This window comes from Diabrotica undecimpunctata, chromosome 8 (assembly GCF_040954645.1).
Source record: "Diabrotica undecimpunctata isolate CICGRU chromosome 8, icDiaUnde3, whole genome shotgun sequence".
NCBI classification, from domain to species: Eukaryota; Metazoa; Arthropoda; class Insecta; order Coleoptera; family Chrysomelidae; genus Diabrotica; species Diabrotica undecimpunctata.
In genome coordinates this window covers 19,127,172-19,150,386 of record NC_092810.1, presented here as the reverse complement: position 1 = coordinate 19,150,386, position 23,215 = coordinate 19,127,172, and the positions used below count along the sequence as shown (strand labels likewise).

At 33.7% G+C, this 23,215-nt stretch overlaps 1 protein-coding gene across 1 annotated transcript in view; it reads left to right on the top strand.

Moving 5' to 3' along the window:
• Window positions 1-3,864, top strand: part of Fs (Follistatin) — a 278,287-nt gene extending 274,423 nt beyond the window's left edge. The window contains exon 7 of the mRNA XM_072539803.1: window positions 3,457-3,864. Coding sequence (XP_072395904.1) covers window positions 3,457-3,477 — 21 coding nt within the window. The 3' untranslated portion in view covers window positions 3,478-3,864. The remainder of the gene's footprint in view (window positions 1-3,456) is intronic.
• Window positions 3,865-23,215: the final 19,351 nt, after the last annotated feature.

The window sequence follows — 23,215 nt, the reverse complement described above, 5'->3', positions numbered from 1 at the left end:
TCCTGATGCGATTTTAAACCTTCACAATTCCCTGAACTTCCCCTCATTGCTAGGTTCAGCATCGTCGTGTCGTCCAGAAGCAGAAGGCCATCATCACAGATAGAAAGATGGAAGGGGGAGGGCACGACGGCAGACGCAGACGCTCAGTCTGTTACTTTCTCCAACAGTTGTGTTATACACGCATAGCTTAGGTTACCTCACACTTTACCTCATTCAGCACAGCCTCTACTACTCTCAAAACTAAAAACATTTTTCTCGTGGCAAGCGAGATATGTATTTGAAACTAAAAACATTCGAACTAAAAATATTTAAATTTATATTTTTTTTAATTCTCGGAGGGGGGCGTAGCCCCCATGGCTCCTTCTCTGGATCCGCCCTTGTAATAAGATTGCAGATAAAAGTATTTTTCAATGGTTGAATAATTTTATTTTGCAATAAATGTTAAGTTAAACTTTGACCCTTTTGACCTTTTTTAAAGATGTTGACCCTATATTCCTATTAGTATAGTTTTCAAAAAGTCGACTTTTAAAGCTATTTTTGATAAAATTAACAAATTATAGTGTATTTTTATGTATGAGAGAGTAATAAAACAATAAATTATGTATGCAAATCCCTAAACTGTTGATACGGGTGACTCAATGAAAAACAGATATTTGTCAACAAGTTTACAGAAGTATATAGGAAAACAATTTTAAATTGAGTATGACCACCAGGTATAAAGGTTGGAGCTGAATAAAATACAATAGTTGTGAGGGTTACTAATCCCTAAATAAGGTTGCCAGTGTCGGAGTGATGGAGGTTAACAGGTACTAATGAATTTGCAAGAAATGTAAGATGTTTATTTTATTGGTTATATATAACCAATAAAAGTTTAATAAGTACCTACCTATTTGCAAAATAAAGTTTAATTCTGTAGATAAAATAAAACGTTTTATTTTACCTATTTGCAAAATAAAGTTTAATTCTTTGCCTATTTGCAAAATAAAGTTTAATTCTTTAGTTAAAATAAAACGTTTTATTTTATCTGAAATGAGTGCATTCTACGAAGTAAGGGTTTCAACAATCAAACATTTAATTCTTTAATTCCAGGAATCTACGACAGTAATTGACTAGATAATTACCTTCTAAACTTATTCCACAGAAAATGTGATAGTGGGTTTTTCCATTTTGTATATAGGAAGGTCCAAGTGGCGTATTCAAAATTCTTAACAGTTCACTAAAAGTAGGTACTTCAGTTGCAAGGTGCAGTTTATTGTGTATACTAGTGTTATGGAAAATTTGGAAGTGCCGTGTAAACGTCGAAAAATTGGTCCTCTAACAGTTAATGAAAAAACATTAATATTTAATTGTTTTAAATCATTTACAGACAAACGTTTATGTGAAAGTGTTGATGAGACCGTTGAGTTAGTTAGCAGTACACTTGGTGTTGGGAAATCTACGATTTACAGAGTTATTAAAGAAGAGAAATGTGGTAGTTTTCAAATGCCACGTAATGCTCCAGGGAAACCAAAATTTCAAATAGAATATCATTTTAAAGAAGGACTTCGACGGAAAGTGCATGAATTCTTCTTTAGACAAGAATTTCCAACATTGGATAAAGTTCTTGTCTCAGTTCGAGATGATAAGGATTACCCAGAAATGAGTCGAAGTACGTTATGGAAACTTTTAAAAGAAATAGGCTTCCGCTGGAAAAAGAATCCCAGAAAGTCTATTTTATTAGAAAGAAGCGATATTGTCATATGGAGAAGACATTTTCTAAGAACCATAAAGGAAATGAGAAACCAAAAAAGAAAAATATTTTATCTTGATGAAACATGGATCAACGAGGGTCATACACCAATTAAATTTTGGCAGGATGAAACTGTTACAAGTCAAAGGCACGCTTTTGTAAATAACTTATCTACTGGTTTAAACCCACCATCAGTAAAGGGACGCAGGCTGATAATAGTACACATTGGCAGTTCAGACGGTTTTGTTGAAGGTGGTTTATTAACTTTTGAATCAACTCGTACCGGTGACTACCATGAAGACATGAACGCTGATGTCTTTCAAGAATGGTTCGAACAAATGATAGATCTTCTTCCTAAGAACTGTGTAATAGTAATGGATAATGCAAGTTATCACTCCAGACTTATAGAAGGACTGCCCACAACCAAGTGGTTAAAAAAAGACTTGCAGAATTGGCTGAGTTCAAAAAATATTACGTACCATCCCGGATCTATAAGAAAGGAACTTTATTCGTTGTGTGCCCTTCATAAAGAAAAATTTAAAAAATACGAAATTGATGAAATTGCCAAAAATCGTGGAATGACAGTACTTAGATCCCCACCATATCATTGTGAATTAAACCCGATTGAACTGGTATGGGCACAGATAAAGAGTGAAGTTTCAAGAAAAATAAACCACTTTTTTAAAATTCATGTTGTTAAACAGTTGTTTTTGGAGGCCGTAAATAATGTAAAACCTGAAAACTGGGAAAAGGCAGTAAATCACACTATTAAAGAAGAGGAAAAAATGTGGAAGCTGGACAATATTACTGATAAAATGATCGAGCCAGTTATTATAAATCTTGGTTCTGAAAGTTCATCTTCTGAATCTGATTTGGATTTGTAACAAGTAGCTGTAAGTTTTATATTAATATTTTTATTCATCTATTTAACATACCTTAGACGGTTTTAAAAACTCTTTTTCTCTTTTGTAATTTTTAAAAATTAAAAAAAATGTGAATTTTTTAAAACCCTTTTTAATGTAGGCCAGTCAGTTCTAATATAGTGTGTGATAAAAGAGGTCACTTTCGTTTACATACACATAACACTTTATAACACTGAAATAATTCATTTATTTTTTACAATTATTCAAAGTAATTTTTCAATTAATCTTGAGCACGCCCATGGAGTGGTCGGAGCTACCAGTTAAAATTATGCTAATTACTCTCTCGTTCATAAAAATAAACTATAACAAAAAGAACTTTACGAACTCTCATGTTCTATGCTTTTTCAGTATCTACTTAAAATCAAATAGCGATCTTACATTGTTTATATATTGTTTATAAATAAAAAATAGCGTTTAATTTTTTGCAATTAATATTTATTATCTACATATTTCTATCACCAAATTTATTAAAAGCACTTGTTAGATACTTGTATTAACGGGTGTTACCAAAGAAGCTTTTTATTGCACTACATTTTGTCCACTTTGAAGTCGTTTTACATAAAACAAAATTTGAATTTATCGCTCTCTCTCTCTTTGTCTCTCTCTCGCTCTCTCACGACCAAATAAAATAATGAGATATAGACGATGATTTCTTGTTTCACTGGCTTTTGACTGAATTTATTAATTAGATCGCATTTGATTAATACCTTACATATTATTTTGTCAGGTTCAGCAGAAAAACGTATAAATCCTACTCGATTTATTATAAACAATAATAATTAATCAATCAAATTTTTGTTTCAGTCCAAACTAACGACGATATGATTATCATATTGTGATTAGTATTAATAACTAAGCCAAAGATTTACAACGATCTGGAAATGTACTGTTTAAAATAAATTTGCAATAGTTAATGAATTTTAGATTGGTAGCTAATGTAATTTATAACGTAATTCCGAAGTAGCGACATTAATAATTATATACAATCGTTGTTATAATCATTAAGAATAACTAGACTTAGAATTTTGTAGGATTTTCTAATTAAATTATCATTAAAGTAAAAAAAAAATACTTTTTTTTGTTGTTATTTTCGTATATCAGCAGACTGTGTTTTAATTCTCTAGACAAGACGAAAAGGACTGATTCGTTCGAAAAAATATTTCCATGAGATTTTTTTTGCATAATCACGTTCGTGAGATACCCCAAAATAAGTTTCAAGAGTTTCAACAATCAATTTTTTCGGTCCAGGCAATTTTTTTTATCATTTTGAACAAAATAAAACGTTGTAGTTTTTCTGTAAACTTGATCATTTTCGTGTTATAAATAATTTAAAACTGAGAAAAACGTAAAATTACTATTTTCAAGGCTCAAAAACAGGTAAAAAACATTATTTTTTAATTCACCAAGAACCTAAATTCAAGATCAAACCTTGTTCTGTTATTTACTAATAAGTATTTGGTTCTATTTTATTTAAAACATTGTTTTCTTTAATCGTTAATGAAGCGCTTATGACAAGACGTGCGCTTGAGCTGCCTATTATAAGAAAGAGACATAATAATAAAAATAAAAATAAAAATAAAAATAAAAACGTTTATTGCCATACTAATATATTTACATTTCAAAACCTAAGATATTTTAGCCTTCTTTCTTCCTCGACGTCCCGCTCTTGCACCGCCAGCTCTTGAAGATTTCTCCTTTCGGTTCCTGGATTTTTCTGGGTGGTGTCCTCGTCTGCTTCTGTAGGTACTAAAATCGGCAAACGTACCTACTTCCCTGCACACGCCTGGTTAGACCCTGATCAGGTGGTCGATCAGTCTATGGGTGGATCTGTGTATCCTCTGGATCCTGTTCTTCTCGAGGATATCCCTGGTCTTTCGCAGTCTTCGAGTGGCCTGGTTGAAGAACCACCTGGTTCTGTTCTCGGCCACTTCCCTTAGTGGCGTGTATCCTAACCTGTTCTTGATTGTAGCATTCGTGACTCTATCCTCCCATGCTGTTCCGTCGATGATTCGGTAGCATGAGTTTTCAGTTGCTTCCAACTTTTTCCAGTGTGATTCCGCAATGGAGCTCCACACTGGAATAGCATACAGAATCACCGACCTAACATATGCTTGGTAGAGCTGAATTTTCTTCGCCTTCGAGAGTGGACTGGACCTAAAAATGAAAGGAAGTATTAGTTTTTTAGCTGCATTAGCTTTTACCTTAGTTTTTTGTGTATGCACCCGGAAGTTGAGTTTTCTGTCGAGGTGGACTCCTAGGTATTTGACCGTCTCTGTTTCCTGAATTCTGTTGTCTCCTACTGTGATCTGGTTCCGTAGTTGTCGTCTATCCTGGCCGAAAATGATGAACTGCGTTTTTTCGGCGTTGATCTTGATTTTCCATTTTTCGGTGTAGTCCGTGATTCTTTCCAGGTGGCTCTCCATGTTATCTATGATTCTTCTTTCGTCTTTTCCGGATGCATACACTGCTGTGTCGTCTGCATACAGGGCTGTAGAAGTCCTTGGATCTGTAGGGAGGTCTGAAACAAAAATGTTATATAAAATGGGTGATAAAATGCTGCCCTGAGGCATTCCTTCCTGGATTTCTTGAATCGTCGACATCTTTTGGTCAGCTGAAACTTGGAATGTTCTATTAGATAGATACATGTCGCAGATGTTGATGAGGTAGTGGGGAAGTCTAGCCTTGTCCATCTTGTAGATAAGTGCCTTCTTCCAAACCGTATCGTAGGCTTTCTCTATGTCCAGTATGGCTAATCCTGTCTTCTGTTTCCTGTTGAATTTTATCTTCGTGTCGCTGATGATCCTTGCTAATTGGAGTTCGCAGTTTCTTCCTTTTCTGAAACCAAACTGGTCTTCTTGGATGACTCCTCTTCTTTCTGTATGTTTCACCAGTCTCTTGTAGATGATTTTTTCTAAGATCTTTCCCATCGTTTCCAGGAGTGATATGGGCCTGTAGCTTTCCGGTCTTCTTCCATCTTTCCTTGGTTTCAGAAGAGGTATAATCTTGGCGTGTTTCCAGTTGTTTGGAAAATGTCCTTTTTCCAGGCAGTATTTGAAGATATAGTACAGTTGTACTATGATCTTCTTCGGAAGTTCCTTGAGGGTGATGTTGTGGATTCCTTCTTGTCCTGGTGCTCTGCTTCCTTTCAGTTTCCTGATGATTTTTGCAACTTCACTTGGGCTGATGTGGTCTTCTTCGTCTATTTGGAACTCGTTCCTTCTTCTGATCCTGTTGTATTCTTGCTCGACTTTCCTCTTTGTTCTTGCATCTGACATATCCTGGTTTTGTCTGTGTGTGGCTGCCATCTTCCTTGATATTGCATCAACTTTTCCTTGGGTGTCGTAGTGTGTTCCCTCGTTGTCCATGATTTGTGGCATCTTTTGTTTTCCTCTTCTTCTTGCCTTCAGCATTTTCCAAACGTTTCCATGGTTTTCTTCAGCTCTTCTGATGTTGTTGTGCCACTGGTTTTCAGTAAGACTTCTCAGTCTTACTCTTATTTCTTCGGATAGGATGTCTCCGTAGTCCTTGAATTCCTGTCTTCTGGTTCTTTGGAATGCTCGTCTGGCCTTGTTTCTATCCTTGATGATGTCCTGTAGTTCTGTTGGGATGATCAGTCCTCTGTTGTTCGTCATGGATTTTGGGATGTTGGCTTCCATTGCTCGTTGGATTCTTCTTGTGATTTCTTCGATCTTTTCTTCCACTTCTTCTGTTGATTGGAATTCTCTCTTCATTTCCATTTGGTTTAGCTGTCTTCTGTAGTTAGGCCAGTTAGCATCTTTCCATCTCCATCTTTCTACTGGTTCTATCCTTGGCAAGTCGACTCTCGATGTCATCCTTCCTATTACTGGTTTGTGGTCCGAACTGCATTCGAAGTATGTTCTGACGTCTTCCATTATTACATCCTTGGTGATGAACAGGTCCAGTGTTGAGTTGTTGTGTTCTCTTATTGGATTGATCCTTGTTGGTTCGTCTGGAGCGAATAACATCCTATCTCTGTCCTCGCAGTATCTTAGTAGAGTTGTTCCTGGTGCTGTGTCCGTCATACATCCCCATGCTGTGTGTTTGGCGTTGAAATCTCCTGCTACGACTACGGTTGGTGCAGAGTTAAGTAAGGCATCCAGTTCTTCTATGGCTAGATCTTCCGAGTGTTTCCTGTAAATTGAGAAAATGTTAGCTATACCTACTTTGATTCCAACACTTTCGAAGTGGTGTGTGTCTATCAAAACTTGATTCCATTCTATGTTGTTCTTAACATAGATGGCTACTCCTCTGTCGTTTGGTTCGTCTCTTCTTCCGAATCCATCGTAGTTTGTTATTCTTGGAAGTTGGGATTCCGTCATGTATCTTGTTTCAGACAGGCATATGACATCTGGGTTATGTCTTACCACTGTCTCTCGAAGTTCGCTGATCCTTAGCCTCAGTGATGCTATGTTGAACTGGAGAATCTTCAGGTGTTTATGGTTCATTGTAGATCTCTTCATACTTCATGAAAACCATTGCTTTTTCGGCAAATGATTTTGCTTGTAATAGTTCCCTCTTCATATCCTGAAGAATTGCCATCATTTTTTGGACATTGACTACTTCGTTGATTTCCGCCCAGGCGCTTTTGACTCCGTCATTCCTTGGTGTCTGTTGTTCTCCTTTGCTTGCTTGTGCATATGATATGCCACTGGAGATCTTCCTGAATGTTGAAGGATGGGGCGCTGGTGGAGCTGTCTTCTGAGGCTGGTTCCTCGCTCTTCTTGCTGCCTGTCTATCGAGATATTCAATGTGCTTGCTGCACATGGGATAATTGGAAGTGTGTGCCTCCTGGCAGTTGCAACACTTTACTTTATTTATCTGCCCTTTCGGCAGAGGGCAGTGTCTTGTTTGATGTCCATTAGCACACTTCATGCATCTGGGCTGCTTGAAGCAATTTCTGGCTGAATGTCCGAACTCCTGGCAGTTGTAACACTGCGTTGCCCTGGAAGGTTTGGAGTAGGCGTCCCATTTCACTCTGATGTTTTGCACTCCATTAATTTTCTTTATTTCTTTTAAGTCTTGCTGCTTGTCGACTTGTAGTAAGTAGGAGCTACTTTGTGCTCCTGGCTTCCTGGTTTTGAGTTCTGTAATCTTTCCGATTATGCCTTGCTCTCGTAGATCGGCTTCGACCTCGTCGAGGTCCATTCCTGGAGCCGCCTTCATGACAATCTTCTTCGTAACTTCAGACTTCTTTGTGAAGGTATGGAAGGCCGTAGATGTTGAGATGAAGTCCTGTTTTAATTTTTCGTAGTCTTCGTTGGACCTAAGGTACACCCTTGTACCTGCTTTTCCGGACGGTGATATCTGAAAGTTATTGTGCCCCAATAACTTCGTGATTTCTTTTATGAAAGTTGAGTAACTCCCTATTTGTCCTGCTATGACAAGGGGAGGTACCCTTTCTTTCCTGTTGTTGGCTGTTGGAGTGGCTTCTTCCGTGTCGACTGTAGTTAAAACTTGATAACGGTTTTTTGTTGTAACCGTTCCGCTGGTAGTTGGTCGTTGTCTTGCTCCTGCGATGTTTTCGTGGGAATTTCTTCTTTGGCATTTAACTGCTTGGAAGGGTTCCTCCTCCATGATTTCAATGTTGTTGGAAGCCATTGTTGCTGTGGTTTCTTCTACTGAGTTTTCAACTTGTCCTATTTCGGTATCTTGTAACTGTTCCTTATCCTGGGCGGGTCCACCTCTCCTTGAGGTGGGCCTGAAGCTTCTGTTCTTGAATAATTTCCTGTGAAGTGGGAATTCTCGTCTTATTGGACTGGAAGCTGAAATTAAGTCTGCAATTTTATTAGTAATAACAGTTTTATCGTCTTTTTTAGTCTTGAAAAAGACTAAATCAGAGATATCCTGATTTTTCTTACATGAAAACAATTCAGTCAACGTAAACCGTTCAGTTTACCGCCGACTGGATTGGGTTGGGGTAGCTGTTTGACGTCAGTCGCTCGGACCTAAGCCAAGAAGCAGGAAAATAGACTGTGATACTATGGTCAACCTTCCAGTTGCGAGTCTCACCGTCTACTAGAAAGAGACACCAGATCTAAACTACATTTCAATAAGGGATGAAGTGGACGTAAACATAAGCACGTGTAGGCCTCTAACAGGACCGCATTTACGATTATATTTTCGTTTGGACAGAAGTATTATCTTGGAAATTACGAAATTTATATTTTAATTTTGCAAAAATGCGAGACAAGAACCTGATTGTTTTTAGTTGATATCCGAAAATAGGAATCATTTTTACAAGACGAAAAAAAAATAAGAAATTATATTTTTATGTCAAAAACGGCCAAAAAATTTTATGTACAGGGTGTTCTCAAACAATATAAGTTTTATTGAAAGAATTGAAAGAAGCTGTACTTTGAGCATATGTTGATCAAATTCTATATTTTTGGAAAGGAGCCAATTCTAGATATTGCTTTTGTAGATGCACTGTATCTGATCATCTCTTCATGGTAATCACCAGACTTATTCGACTCAAATACCCAGAAGGGATTTGGAACAAACCCATTCTCGCTGCTAATGTGACAAATAATCTTTCATAATAATCTTTTTTAGTCTTTTGCCTTTTCCTAAAAATTTAAAGTATCTGTAAGTTTTGAGATTTGAAACATGTCTTTCTTCTTCGCGTGTCATATCAGAATTATCCGATGTTGGCGATCACCATTGCGAAGGCTTCTCGATCTTCTGCAATATGGAATAATTGTCCTGCATTTGTTATCTTGAACTTACAATTAAAGAAAGAAAGCCCCAGTATCTCGGACATGTGATGCGGGGCAAAAAGTATGGCAACCTGCGACTCATAATGCAAGGAAAGATAGATGGCAGAAGAAGCATCGGAAGAAGACGAATTTCATGGCTCAAGAACCTGAGAGAATGGTTTGAATGCAGCTCAAAACAACTATTTAGAGCTACTGCCTCAAAAATTAAAATAGCTATGATGATTGCCAACCTCCGTAGCGGAGATGGCACCTGAAGAAGAAGAAGATTTGTTATCTGTGTCCATTCACGGATGTTTTTTAACCAAGAAACTTTTCTTCCTACGCCTCTACGGCCCTCTAACTTTTTTATCTTTAAGGATCAGTTGTAATATTGTAATATTGAAACATGTAGAATCTAATAAATTACTTGAAGAATCTATATATATATATATATATATATATATATATATATATATATATATATATATATATATATATATTCTCATTGTCCCACCACAATGTCGTCTTTGTATAATAAAAGGGCGTTTCTTCTCCTGCTTTGATATTGAAATTAATTTTTTTTTAATATTTTATAAAATGTGATTTTCGTCAAATTCGACAAATCAGGATCATCGTTCACCTCCTTTAAAATCTTATTTACAGTGAGTATTTTGCTTCTCATAAAAAACTTCCTTAATCATCGTAAATACACTTCGATCACAAACTCCATCTTTATTCGTCACTTTTTTAACAATAACTCCAACCACTAACCTGGAATATTCTATTGTTTCTTATTTAAATACAATTCAAATTATTTCTTTTACTTTACCGCTTCTTCTACTAACTTCTTGTGGTTCGTTTTCGAGAAGGACTCTATGTATTTTTAACTAATTTATCAGCAGAATCAGTGAACGACATTTTTGTTTTCAACAAAAGTAATCACGTATACAGTTTAAAGTCATTATTCAGATAAAAATAAATACTTAAGTAGTTTTAAAACTAATAATAAATAATTACTACTAGTTCAATATTGACAGCATAAACATAAATTGTCCTTTAACCATCAAAACGACAAAAGTATTACTAATAAATCCATTCAAAATACACTTCAATAACAAAATAGTAAATCTGGTCCGAACCTGTATCAGTTTCCGACGACGTCGAGTAGCAATTTTCCAGCTAAATAGAGATGGTTATTTCGTTTAGTTTTTTAATATTCCCGGACAATCTTTACTTGCATAATTGTTTAAATTATTCATTAATTTAATAAATATGACAATTTTTTCACTAACGAGTAGATAAATTTTGAACATCATTAATAATTAAAATACAATTTTATCGTTGTTTACACGCCCTGCATCGCTTATTGAAATTTAGTATAGGGCCACACATTTTTACTGGTTTAAACTCTCATTGTACAAATGAGCGCCCGCACTGTCATAGGCGCTTTATTATAAATTAAAAAACAATGTTTTAACATAAAATAGTAGTCCAGTTACTGTGGCATTTTCCCTTTAAATTTTTTATAACTGCACCGATTTATCTGAAATTTTTACAGTGGGTAGTAAATTACTCAAAAAACATAAGTTATATGGTGCCGATGTGTGCTTCTATCCCTGGGGTGGTTGGCACCCCATCTACGGGGTTGAACTTTTTACACTTAAAATAACCCCATGAATTGATAGAGAATTAAATTTTAAACAAAAAATGTTATATAAATTTTTTTCACTAAATCAATACTTTTTGAGTTATACGCACTTGAAAAAGTAAACATTTCGCAAAAAAAACATGTTTTCCAATGATTTTGTACGAATAACTCAAAAACAAAGCGTTTTATTGAAAAATATATAATGAACAAAAATAAAGCTTATAAAAAAACAAAGAGATTGTTTTTTTATTAAGTTTCATAAGTACAATATTTAAGCGATTTATAATTGTTTGAAGATGACTTTTTATTTTTGGGATACTATACTCGATGCATTTAACATCAAATATCGGAAAATGGACATCTTTTTTGATAAAAACTCATGCAACACTTTTTAAAGAGCTAAAAAAAACACTTAAAATGAGCTATATTAAAAGCCATTTCGATTAAAACAAAGCGAAATACGAAGGAAAGAATTTGAATTACTCTAGCGTTTTAAAAAAAACGAGCAGTATAAGGAACACTATTTCGATCAGAATTAAAATTAAACGTATATCTTCCACAATTCATATATTTGTAGTGTTATTTATAAGTTTTAAAAGTTAAGCGTGTTTAAAATGTGTATTTTTTGAAAAAATCATGTTTAAATTAAAAAATCTTTTTTTTTTTTTGATTTTCTAAAAATTTACATTTTTTCAAAATAAATCTAAAACTATAAGAGATACGTGAACAATGGTTCTATACCAAAATGTAGTTTTTTTCTTAACAAAAATTTTGATTTTTTTTATTTTTGTTGTAGCTCGAAAAATAATAGAGCTATAGCCAATTGAAGTTTGAGATACAGCGGCTGACACACCTGTAATCAGCAATTTGGCCCTTTACTATTTAAAAAGAAAGAATTTTAATCTACTTAGTCGTGTAGCCTTTGAAATTACCTTTAAAATATTTTTTTAATGGACACTGTAGCTTAAAAATTAACGGAGTTATTCTAAAAAAATTTTTGGAGCATGTTATTTATATTTTGGAGCATCAACTTATTTTCTGTATATATAAATGCTTTATTCAAGTATATTCGAAAAACTGGTAACAGACACACTAACACTCACCCACAAATATATATATATATATATATATATATATATATATATATATATATATATATATATATATATATATATATATATATATATATATATATATATATATATATATATATATATATATATATATATATATATATATATACAGACACACTAACACTCACCCACAAATATATATATATATATATATATATATATATATATATATATATATATATATGTTTATAATAAAAACATCATGAGTATACTTAATTTTATTATTTAGACATTTACCAAAGGGAAATTTGTTTTCCCTTTGGTAAAAACCTTGGTTTTAAACTTTGGTTTTGCAAAAACTTTTGAAGTTGTTTAAAAAGATTTTTTTATATATTTTGACATAGGGGGTAGCTTTTAAGGGTTGAAGTGTTGCAATCAACCAAAATTATTTTATATAAGCAGAGAATTACCTTGTAGATGATATAAATGCACTACAAAAGCGTTTGAACCTGTTAAACGATTTTTTACAATTATTTTTATTAAAAGGGGTGGTTTTTAAGATTATTTAAGGGTTGAGAATGTCCACAATATCCATTATTATACTTGACAATATTTCAATTACCTAATTTAACACGATTTAAATCCATAAAATGCTTTAATATAAATTGTTTTCATTATTTTCAATAAGGGGTGATTTTACCCCTTAAAAATAAAAAGCTGACCTAGCGCATATATAACTTTTAAAGAGGGAGGTAAGATAAGCCTAATTCCAAATTTCTAGCAAAATCGATTCAGTTATAAAAAATTTAGAGGTATTGACCTCTTTTCCTCCACAGTGACTGGAGTATAGGCCCAAAATACTCGAGAAACTATAGAAGAAGTTTTGAACTTGAATTTAGGTCGTTGTTGAATTCAAAAATAATATTTTTTACTCCTATTTTGGAGCCTTAAAAATCATAATTTTATGTTTTTTCTTCAGTTTTAAATTGTTTATAACTCGAAAACGATCATGTTTACAGAAAAATTTCAACAGACATTTTTTATTCATAATCATCCAAAAAATTCAAAAACTATTTGTCCGGGCCGAAAAAATTAATTGTTAGAATTTGTTTAAAAAGAATTGTTTAAAAAATTTGAACAATTTTTCGCGTAAGCGACCTCTTGAAAAAAATTTCATGGAAATATTTTTTCGAACGTATCCGAACTTTTTTCTTGTTTAATTTAATTTGTGTTAATTGAAATAAAATTCAAATAAACTTAATGTAATCAAAAATAAATTCACAGATTACAAAAATTTAAGAACGACTATTGTATACTATACTCTTCGATATTATATTATTATTTCATTACTTTAATGGTATTTAATTTTTCTTTTCTGTTATTCGTTATTACCTTTTCTGTATTTTCAACGTTAAATTATAAAGAACAAAAGTAATACTTATTTATATTATAGATAAGTAATAAAAATATTTCCAAATAATATAGATTTTAAAAATTTAATAATATGTATTAATGGTTTCAATTATATTATATGAATAACAGTTTCCTTAATATCGCACTGTATATTTCAGGAATTGTGTTTCCATAATAGTGAATATGGTATCAAAGAATATAGACGCATATGCCTCTATATTCTTTGATGGTATTTTACGTCTGTGAAGTTTCGTGGGTCTATTCTCATCTGTTTTCCTGTCTATAATGACTCAGAAGCTATTAAATGTATTAAGACGGATCATCTCCAATGACCATGCGTGTTACGAATTATCTATTAAGAATACTCCATATTTATGTTTTATATCAGGGGAAAACAGACCATTCTAAACTATTATTCCTTTGCTATCAATATTAATCAATTACGATTGTCGCACAATTAGGTCTGCATCTTTCGTTTTATGTTATCTTGCTATAGCACACCGCGAAATAATAAGAAATACTTCCTTTCGCATACGTCGCACTCCCATTTAAAGACTTGTTAGTAGAACCACTTTACTACAAAAATTATCGAACGGTGACTGAAAAATCATACAATGAATTGTTGTCTTTAGTGGCACCTATAATACAAAATACTGTAATGTGAGAAACTATTTCTCTTCATGAACTACAATCAGATACCTGACTGAAGGTAAAACCCAAAGAAATTTCTACATTAATGTGTAGGCAAACTTTCTAAAGAATTATTCCAGGTACATTTAGAGCTATTTACTGTGCATTAGGGACGTGTTTTTTCGTGACGAAACTAAACCAACTAGAAAATATGACAAATATAACGAGCCGCGAGCCAAACTTGAGAGTATTTAAAATTGTAGTATTGCAATAATACACTAGCTCTACCGACGAGCCATAAACCCGCGGTTTTACTCGCCTTTCGATCATGGCCTTAACAATACAATATGGTTGCCGAAAGCTCTAATACAGTCGCACAAGAACATAAAGAATATCTCCAATAATTCTAATAATACCTTTAATTATACCTTCGTCGAATATTAATTTACTTGGAAAACACAACAGAATTCTAAAATTGTTATATTATATGACTGTACTGTGAAAACACATCGACCTGAATATTGAAGCCGAACGTATTGAAAGAGTACACCGATTTAAATATCTGCGATATACAGTAAATGATAAGTGGGACCCAATGAGAAAGGTCTTAAGCAACCGCCACCTAAGCGTTAACCTCCGATCGCGCCACGAAGTGCTACGTACTTTCTACGCTACTTTACGGAGTTGAAAGGTGGACGTTAACAGCAGCAACTATAAAGAAGTTAGCGGCTCTAGAAATGTGGCTGTATCGACGCATACTGAGAATACCTTGGACAGACAGAGTGACCAACACAGAGGTATTAAGACGAATGAGTAAAGAGGTGGAATTGTTAACAACTGTTAAAAGGAGAAAACGTCATACCTGGGCCATGTGTTCCGTAATGATAAGTACAGTCTGCTACAGCTTATCGTGGAAGGCAAGATTGAAGGTAGAAGAGGTTTGGGCAGAAAGAAGAAATCCTGGCTGAGAAACTTGAGAGAATGGTTTCAAATACCAGAAGCTGCGGAACATAATACATGCGGCACAAAACACAGAAACCTATCGTTTGATGGTCGCCAACCTTCGGTAGAAGACGGCACATAAAGAACGAAACTGTGACTGTACTGTGGTGATCACACACTTCTTAAACCTGCTTGTAGCAATATTATTCGTACTGTAGGACTAGATACAGTATCTTAAGTGTACATCTAATTACTCTTTAAAGTTCTGGTACTATCACAGTACAATTTCTCTACATTTCGAATTACACCGAAAAATAGCATAAATCCATGGAAACCCAAACATTTCTCCTATTCGTAGCAATTGTTGGGATAATGCAGACCTCAAATTGATCAGAGAAAGTGAACAGGCAAACAACTTAACTAAAATTTTAGAGTTCTAAGAGACATCACAGTAAAGTGAAGTGAAGATACTATTTGAGCACTTTAAACAACTTGGTAAAACAGCAACTAACCATTTATCATATTACATACATCAAGAGAAATTAACATGAGTGCTTTTTAACTGAAGGGAAAGCTTTGAACGTATTAGCAAACGGTATATTCGGAATGTACGCAGAGTCTATACAAATTATAAAAAGAAACGTCAAAATCCATCAACAAGAACCGGCGCTATTTTATAGCTCGACTTTGAAGTTCTATTTTATTTTTCGATACCGCCGATTTGAAAAAAGGAAATAACTTCGTCTAGAATAATCGTAGCACAACTTTTTTTAACTTGCAAGGAAAAATCTAATTGTCCCCGGGCAATGGCAAAAAAGTTATTTAAATTGTTTATAAGCAAAAAATTGCAACATTTTTTTAATCAAGTTTTGCAATGTTGGAAATGATTTTTTTAATTTTTTTAAAATTCTTTTGATAGAATAACTCTCTCTCTCTCTGTTTTTCTCTCTCTCCTGTTTGTGCTACCCGTAGAATCATTGTAAGCGTATTACGTAGTATGAAATTCTGGCGTACGTTATTGAATAACTTTGAAACTAATTGATAAATCACTCTGAAATTTTAACCAGATTTTTATGACTATAAGAGCCAACTTTCCACACAAGGTCAAGGTTTGTAAGTGTATTTTTACAATAGTTATTAACATTTATTAAAAATTATGAATTCTAAGGTTTTTTTCTAAGCAAAAAATTAGTAGACGAACATTTACACATCGCTATTTTAAAGCTTTAAACATATTTTATCAAATAATTTCCTCCAAATCCATTCAAAATGCTTTACTTTTTGACGAAAATTTTTAAAAAGGTGCATTTCTGGCTTCAAATTGTTATTAATACAAAACGGTCACCGAACATACTGCAGAAAACATAGAGGTTTTGATTATCGACCATAAAACTCAAAAAACTTCAGAAACCTGGTCGGGCCAAAGTTCTTAACTGGTTACTTTTTTACCGTTTTTTTTAATTCTTTAACTCTATGAAATAATACTCTATCCCTTTCCAATGGCGCTACAGCCCAAATCAAGCCTTGACCTCCTCCAAACTATGCCTCCAACCTTGTTGGCCCCGCACCAATCTTCTCCAGGTTCTCACGTCTAGCAAATTTTGCGCGCCCGCTGCCACCTCATCCTTTCACCTTTTCCGTGGCCTTCCTTTTGGTCTTGAGCCCTGCTATTGCATTTTACTATATAGGGCTCTTTCTGGCAATATTTCCATCTCTATTCTCACCAGCCCATCGAAGTCGCTGCAGTTTAAGGAATTCTGGAATCGGTGCCTCTTTCCACAATTAGTACAGTTCATTGTTGTACAGCTTGTCAAATTTAAGGTGATACTTGACAAATTTGTCGTAGAAAATTAAGTGAGAACGCATTCGGAGGAAAAGAGATACATAATGCGCTCGGTCTCTTCGCCTCGTTGGTACACTCCATACTACAAGTTTACAGAGAGTGACCTTATTTATTAATGAAACTTCTATGATATGTCTATATTGTATGTTATTTTGACGTTTCAATTTTTCCTTCGGAAATTTTTCTCAAAATACAAAATATTTTGTTTGTGTTACTTGGTAAAAAAATTCTTCTAATAATTATATTTTATTTGACTCATTTATATTGACCATTCAGTCATGTTGAAGCGGCAGTTTTTTCGAACACTTCTATAAATGTCTCGTTCTGTAATTTTATAAGAGGAATATTGGCAGAGATGAAAGCTTTACATTTGCGTTACAGTAAACTGTATAAGAATAAAAGAACAGTAGTTAATCTTATACCTGGAACATACCGACGAAACATTTATTACTTAATTTTTATACTAGAGTTATCGTAATATTTTATATTATAGTCTTATTTTAAGTTTTATTTCTGGGTTTGTGAATTTCTATTAGATCATATAATTCTGCTTTTATCATTTCGTCTGAAAAGGAAATGTTCTTTTGTCTTAACCATTCCTTCATTTCGTCTTTTCTACACCGCATAGTGGGACATTTTTGCACTTGGACATTGTGGTATGATGCATTGTCTATAACCAATACACTAGGGGCTGGTATATTAGGAATAAGTTTTTCATGAATCCATTTTTTATGATTATTATAGTTCATATCGCTATGATAATCTCCAGACTTCGTACCTGATTTAAATTTCAAACATGCATTTTTTATGAACCCCATTTGGCCGCCGGCGTGAACAATAATCAGCCTTTGCCCTTTGGACACTGGCTTGTGCAAACCTTCGGTGGTATTGTCTCCCCAGTATCTGTCATGGGTATGAGAGGAATGAATATAAGTTTCATCCATGTAAATTATGGGCCGATTTTTTTCCCTATATTGTTTAATATTTCTGAGAAACTTCCTCCGGAGCACTTGTGTATCGGATTTTTTCATTAGGATTTTCCTGGTATTCTTCGCTTTCTTCCATCGAAATCCCATATCTCTCACTTTTCTCAAAGTTTCATGCGACCCTGTATAAATATTGTCTTCACTCATTTTTTTTTGTTATATGTCGCAATGTACGAACTCGTTTTTCCGTGACATAATAATTTATTATTATACGCCGAAGTAAACCTTTGTCAAAATCGCCTAAGTTGGATTTTGGGGCAGATCTCATTCTTTTGTTAGGCGTCGAAAATGATGTAGAAGCACCTTCTTCTATATTTTTCATTTCACGAGAGATCCGTTTTATAGTGGCTATACTTACTCCCGTTGCTAAGGAAGCACGCTCTTGAACTTTTTTAAAATCTTTAACATGCGGATTTTGCATCGCTTCTCTCTGCATAAAAATAGTTACATTTGCTATTACCTCCCTCGTTTGTCCAGACAAGACTTTGCCTTCTAATTTTGAATGAAAATCCATGTTTATAATTTAAAATACTTAACAATAATTATTTAAAAAGTCAAATCTATTGTAATACGATATTTCTTCAACACACAGTAACTTTAAACATAAGTAAAATAAAAAAAACTTTGTCGCAGACTATACAAGTACCTTGCACTTCGAAGGGCCAAGAAATAATAAGGACGAATTGTGTTGTGGTCGAATGCGCATCGTGGGTGGAGCCTAATTTCAAATCGGCCAAGTATCACGTTAAATTTGACAAGCAATATAGATCTACATACTCAGTTTTCGTTAATACGTCCAAATATCTTCATTCGGACTTTTCTTTCGAAGGCTTTTAGGTTTCAGTTTCTGTATGCATCCATAACATACTATTGGTTTGATAATAATTTTGTAGACCTTGATTTTCTCTCAAGTGTGTGTTATTTGAGCGGAACACATGGGCAAGTGAAGTAAGTTTCGTTTCTCTTTGTTCTTTTGTTCCATTCGTATTTAATGCATCTCCCAGATATGTGAAACGTTGTACAGTTTCAATATCGTCCTCTAGTTCAACTGTGCGTCGGTTTTCACTAGCTCTTGCCTGTGTTAGCTGCTTTTTTGTTTTTTAAATATTTATTTCTAGTCCGGTCTCTTCTGTCCCTGTTTTTAATTGTAAATATATTTCTGCCGCTTGTTCTGTTCTGCGAGACTGAATACTAATGTCATCGGCATAGGTGGCAATCTGTATTGATTTATTTCTTAGGAGATAACTTCTTCCTGTATTTAGCTGTCTTATCAGCACATATTCGAGAGTCAGATTGAATACCTGACTTGCTTTAATCCTTTGCTTTAAAACTTGCTTTAATGCTTTGACTTTTGAAAAGTTCCCAGTTAGCCCATTTCAGCCCTTAATGTTGTTAATTAACGTAACAGTGCTTTAAAAAAAAGGGGGGCCTAAAAATCAAATTTTCATAATTTATTTAAACAAATTAGCTTTTTTTATTTTATATCATATCTAGTTTACTTTAATGAGGAAAACATTTTGCGAATACAACTTTGATGTATTTGGATGGTTGACAACAAATAATTATTTCTCGTAATTTATATTAATATCTGTCACGCAACTAGTTCCGAGCATTAAATCTTCTAAATTTATTATTTCCTTAAATACGTTGTCGCTGAGTGTGGGTCAACCTAAACTTATTTAGCAACACATGATTGCATGGGTGATTACTTGGCCGGCTACCAAAACTTGCATTTACCCATTTTTTTATTCATCAAACATCGTTGTTCGCTGACAGTTTTAACATTCTAATAATACGTATTTTTATCTACATCGACTGGCCATATGTTTTAGAGCGCAAATTGCACTTTACGTAACACCAATATTGTTTCAATATTTAAAAATAATACTCTCTGTAGTCCAGTCTCTTTGGATTTATATTTTACTTTATTAGGATAATATTATAGGAACATAAATTCCAAATGAATCTCAGGAACATAATAACCTTGAATGTTCACTGCTGGACATAGGTCTTCTTTTCTCATAATGAAACACCAATGGTTGAGACGATATGGTCGTTGTAACTTGTAGTGAATCTACTTCTAGCTTAGTTACGTTGCACGGAAATTTTATAATTTTCAATTAATTGTCAATATTTAACCAAAAAAAGAAAAAAATTGTTGAAACAGTTAGATTAAAGGATTTTTCAGACGAGCATTAGTAGATTACAATCCATATGGAAGATTTAAAGATACATCTGTTTAAAAATAGTCATTGTAAACTGATAGTACTTTTCTCTGACAACTCAATTTGCATAAAAATATAAATGAAGGTATGCAGCAATGTCTACTTATTGAATTTCTTGGCCGGGACTTTTAATTATTGTTTTTGACAAACAGCCTTCAGTAAGAGGCTTTGAAGTTGCTGTTCACCTATTTCGTTCGCTTATATTATTAGTAACTTTGGTTTTTTAAATTCATCACCCTGTATATTCAGTCATTATTGCAATCTCCTATTCAATACGAATTCAACCATATGTAACACTTATGGTTTTATGTAGTCTGGAAGGTCTTAAATACATAAAACAGAAGTCTGGCAACGCCTAATTGTCTCCATAAATTTTTTAATACTAACTATTTTCAATTACATTAAAGCGTAACAATTGATAGCTTACAACATTTTTTAACATAATGGTTACTTTATCAAGTGTTCAAAATGTGCTCCATTTGTGAGTTGACAGTACCTTAATCGATGGTAGAATACGTCTACCACAGTTCTCCATGATTGTCTAGAAATTATTCGTGATTCATCGATAATTCGTTGCCTTAGCTCTGCAAGACTTGCTAGTTTAGTTTTGTAAACTGAATTTTTCAAGTATCCTCCATAAAAATAATCTTTAGGATTGAAATCAAGTGAACGTGGGGGCCATTCAATTCTACCTCGTCTACTTGTAGCCATTGAATGGAGGCCATTCAATTTCATTTCTAAGTAACATTTCGTAACTATCTGACGTTAAATTTCCTTCGATAAAAAATGGTCCAATTAACTGAGTACCTACTATACCTGACCATACATTTAATTTTTGTGGTGTTTGAGTATGGTTTTCACGCTTCCAGTGTGGATTTACGTCACTCCAGTACCTTTAATTGTGTCGATTAGTGTAAAGGTTGCTTCATCGGAAAAACATATTCTGTTAACGAAATTTTCATCATTTTCAATTTTATCCATCATTACCTCAGTAAGCTCTAATCTACGATCGAAGTCATCTTCACTTAATTCTTGCAAAAAGTTAATTTTGTATGGTTTAAATTTATTCTTACGTAATACACGTAAGACTGAAGAACGACCTACATCATGTACTTGTGCAACCCTGCGTGAGGATGTATGTGGATCTTCAACAAAATTTTGCATTATATCTAAAGTTTTGTTGTCATTCATAACTCTTTTCGGTCTACCTGATCGGTATCTATCTTTTACTTCTCCAAATTCCTCAAATCGCTTTACAGTTTTTTGTACCGTCGCCTTATAAATAATAGAACGGTTTGGGAAAGTATCATTGAACAAGTTGGCTACTTCACAATAAGATCTTTTTCTGTCACCGTACCCTCTCATCATTAGAATAGTAATTCGTTCTTTTTCGATAAGAGCCATTTTAGAGAAGCAATTTATCTTGCAGAATTTTTCGAAACACAACTACTGTCACTTTTGGTTAATGTAAACGGTGAACAAATGTCAAAATCACAGCGTTCTACATTATGTATACTTAAATTTATTAAAATCTACATATTTTGCACTGTTTTATGTATTTAAGACCTTCCACACTACATAAAATCATAAGTGTTACATATGGTTGAACTCGTATTGAATAGGAGATTCCAATAATGACTGAATATACAGGGTGATGCATTTGAAAAACCAAAGTTACTAATAATATAAGAGAAACGGCAAATCTGACAACATTGCAAATATCAAATATGGAATTTCCGTATCCCAAAATAGGTGTACCTCAAATTTTGTAAAATTATAACTAGCAATTTACGAGATAATTGGTCGTTTCCAGATTTTTGGGCCACTCTGTGTATATATATATATATATATATATATATATATATATATATATATATATATATAAGTATGTATATATTGCATTTGAGGTTTTCGAGACCAATCGAAGAATATAGGTTAACGAGAATAACATCGTAATGCAATCGAAAGAAAAAAGAAGACATCATCCTTGCACATGTCATAAACATAGGACATAAAATAAACATAAATAGAACAATGATGCTAGCTAACATTGAAAATAGGACTAAAGTTAATCAGGGAAGCAACTGAACTTAAAAAACAACAAAAAAATTTAAATACGAAACATGATGCTCAAAGAATCCCAATTGCATGTAAACCAATTCTACATAAAACCAAGAAATTAAATTGAAGATCCCGCCCACTCTAATGCGCACAGAACCGATTACAAGAAGCATCGCAAAATATTTAAGCAGAACAGAAAAAGTTCTCAAAGAAAGTTTCGTTCCTTCTGGCCAAACTTCTTCAATTTGGCTGGAAACAAACTTCCTGCTGAGTATTTCAACACCTTAGAAGCATCGCCACAAAGATATCGCAGATTCTAACAATCTGCAAGCCAAAAAAGCTAAATCTTAAGCGCCGTTCCCATATGTATAGCTGGTATAGGTACTCCTCAGTACTGCATGGCTGACAAACCTTCTCATTTACACTCACACTGACTGACTATTGCTTCTTAGCAAACCACTCGTCTTTTCAAACTCTCCCTTCACTAACACAAACTGCTTTCGCAGACTAACGTCTGCTCTTGCCAAACTCTCTCCCTGGCAAGGAAGCCCATACCTTGAAGAGGCGCCCCGCCTAAACGACGTTTAAACAACGTTAAACTCACTCGACCTAGAAATCAGTTCTTCTCGAACATAAGGAAAAAGCAGAACTACTCTTACTTGACAATGACAAGTGTGACCTTGCTGAAACGTCATTAAAAGGTTCCCCAAAAGGAGGTAAGTCCATGAAAACGATGGACTGAGAACTTACGCATACCTATTAAAAAACAGACAGTCATCTCTACATGAAAGTGTCAAACTATTTATTACAGCATAAAATCCACTTTTAATTTTGGTCCTAACAGTGGTCCTAAAGTTAAATAATGGCTTAGTAATAACCAATAAAAATATATAAAATGTGAAGGTGTAATTAAAAACAACCACCTAATGTTTCACAGACATTCAACATTTTTTATCAACTGTTTTTATTATGTACTTGATACCCGTACTAAAAACTAGTTTTTTATTCTAACGTTCAAGCAAATGT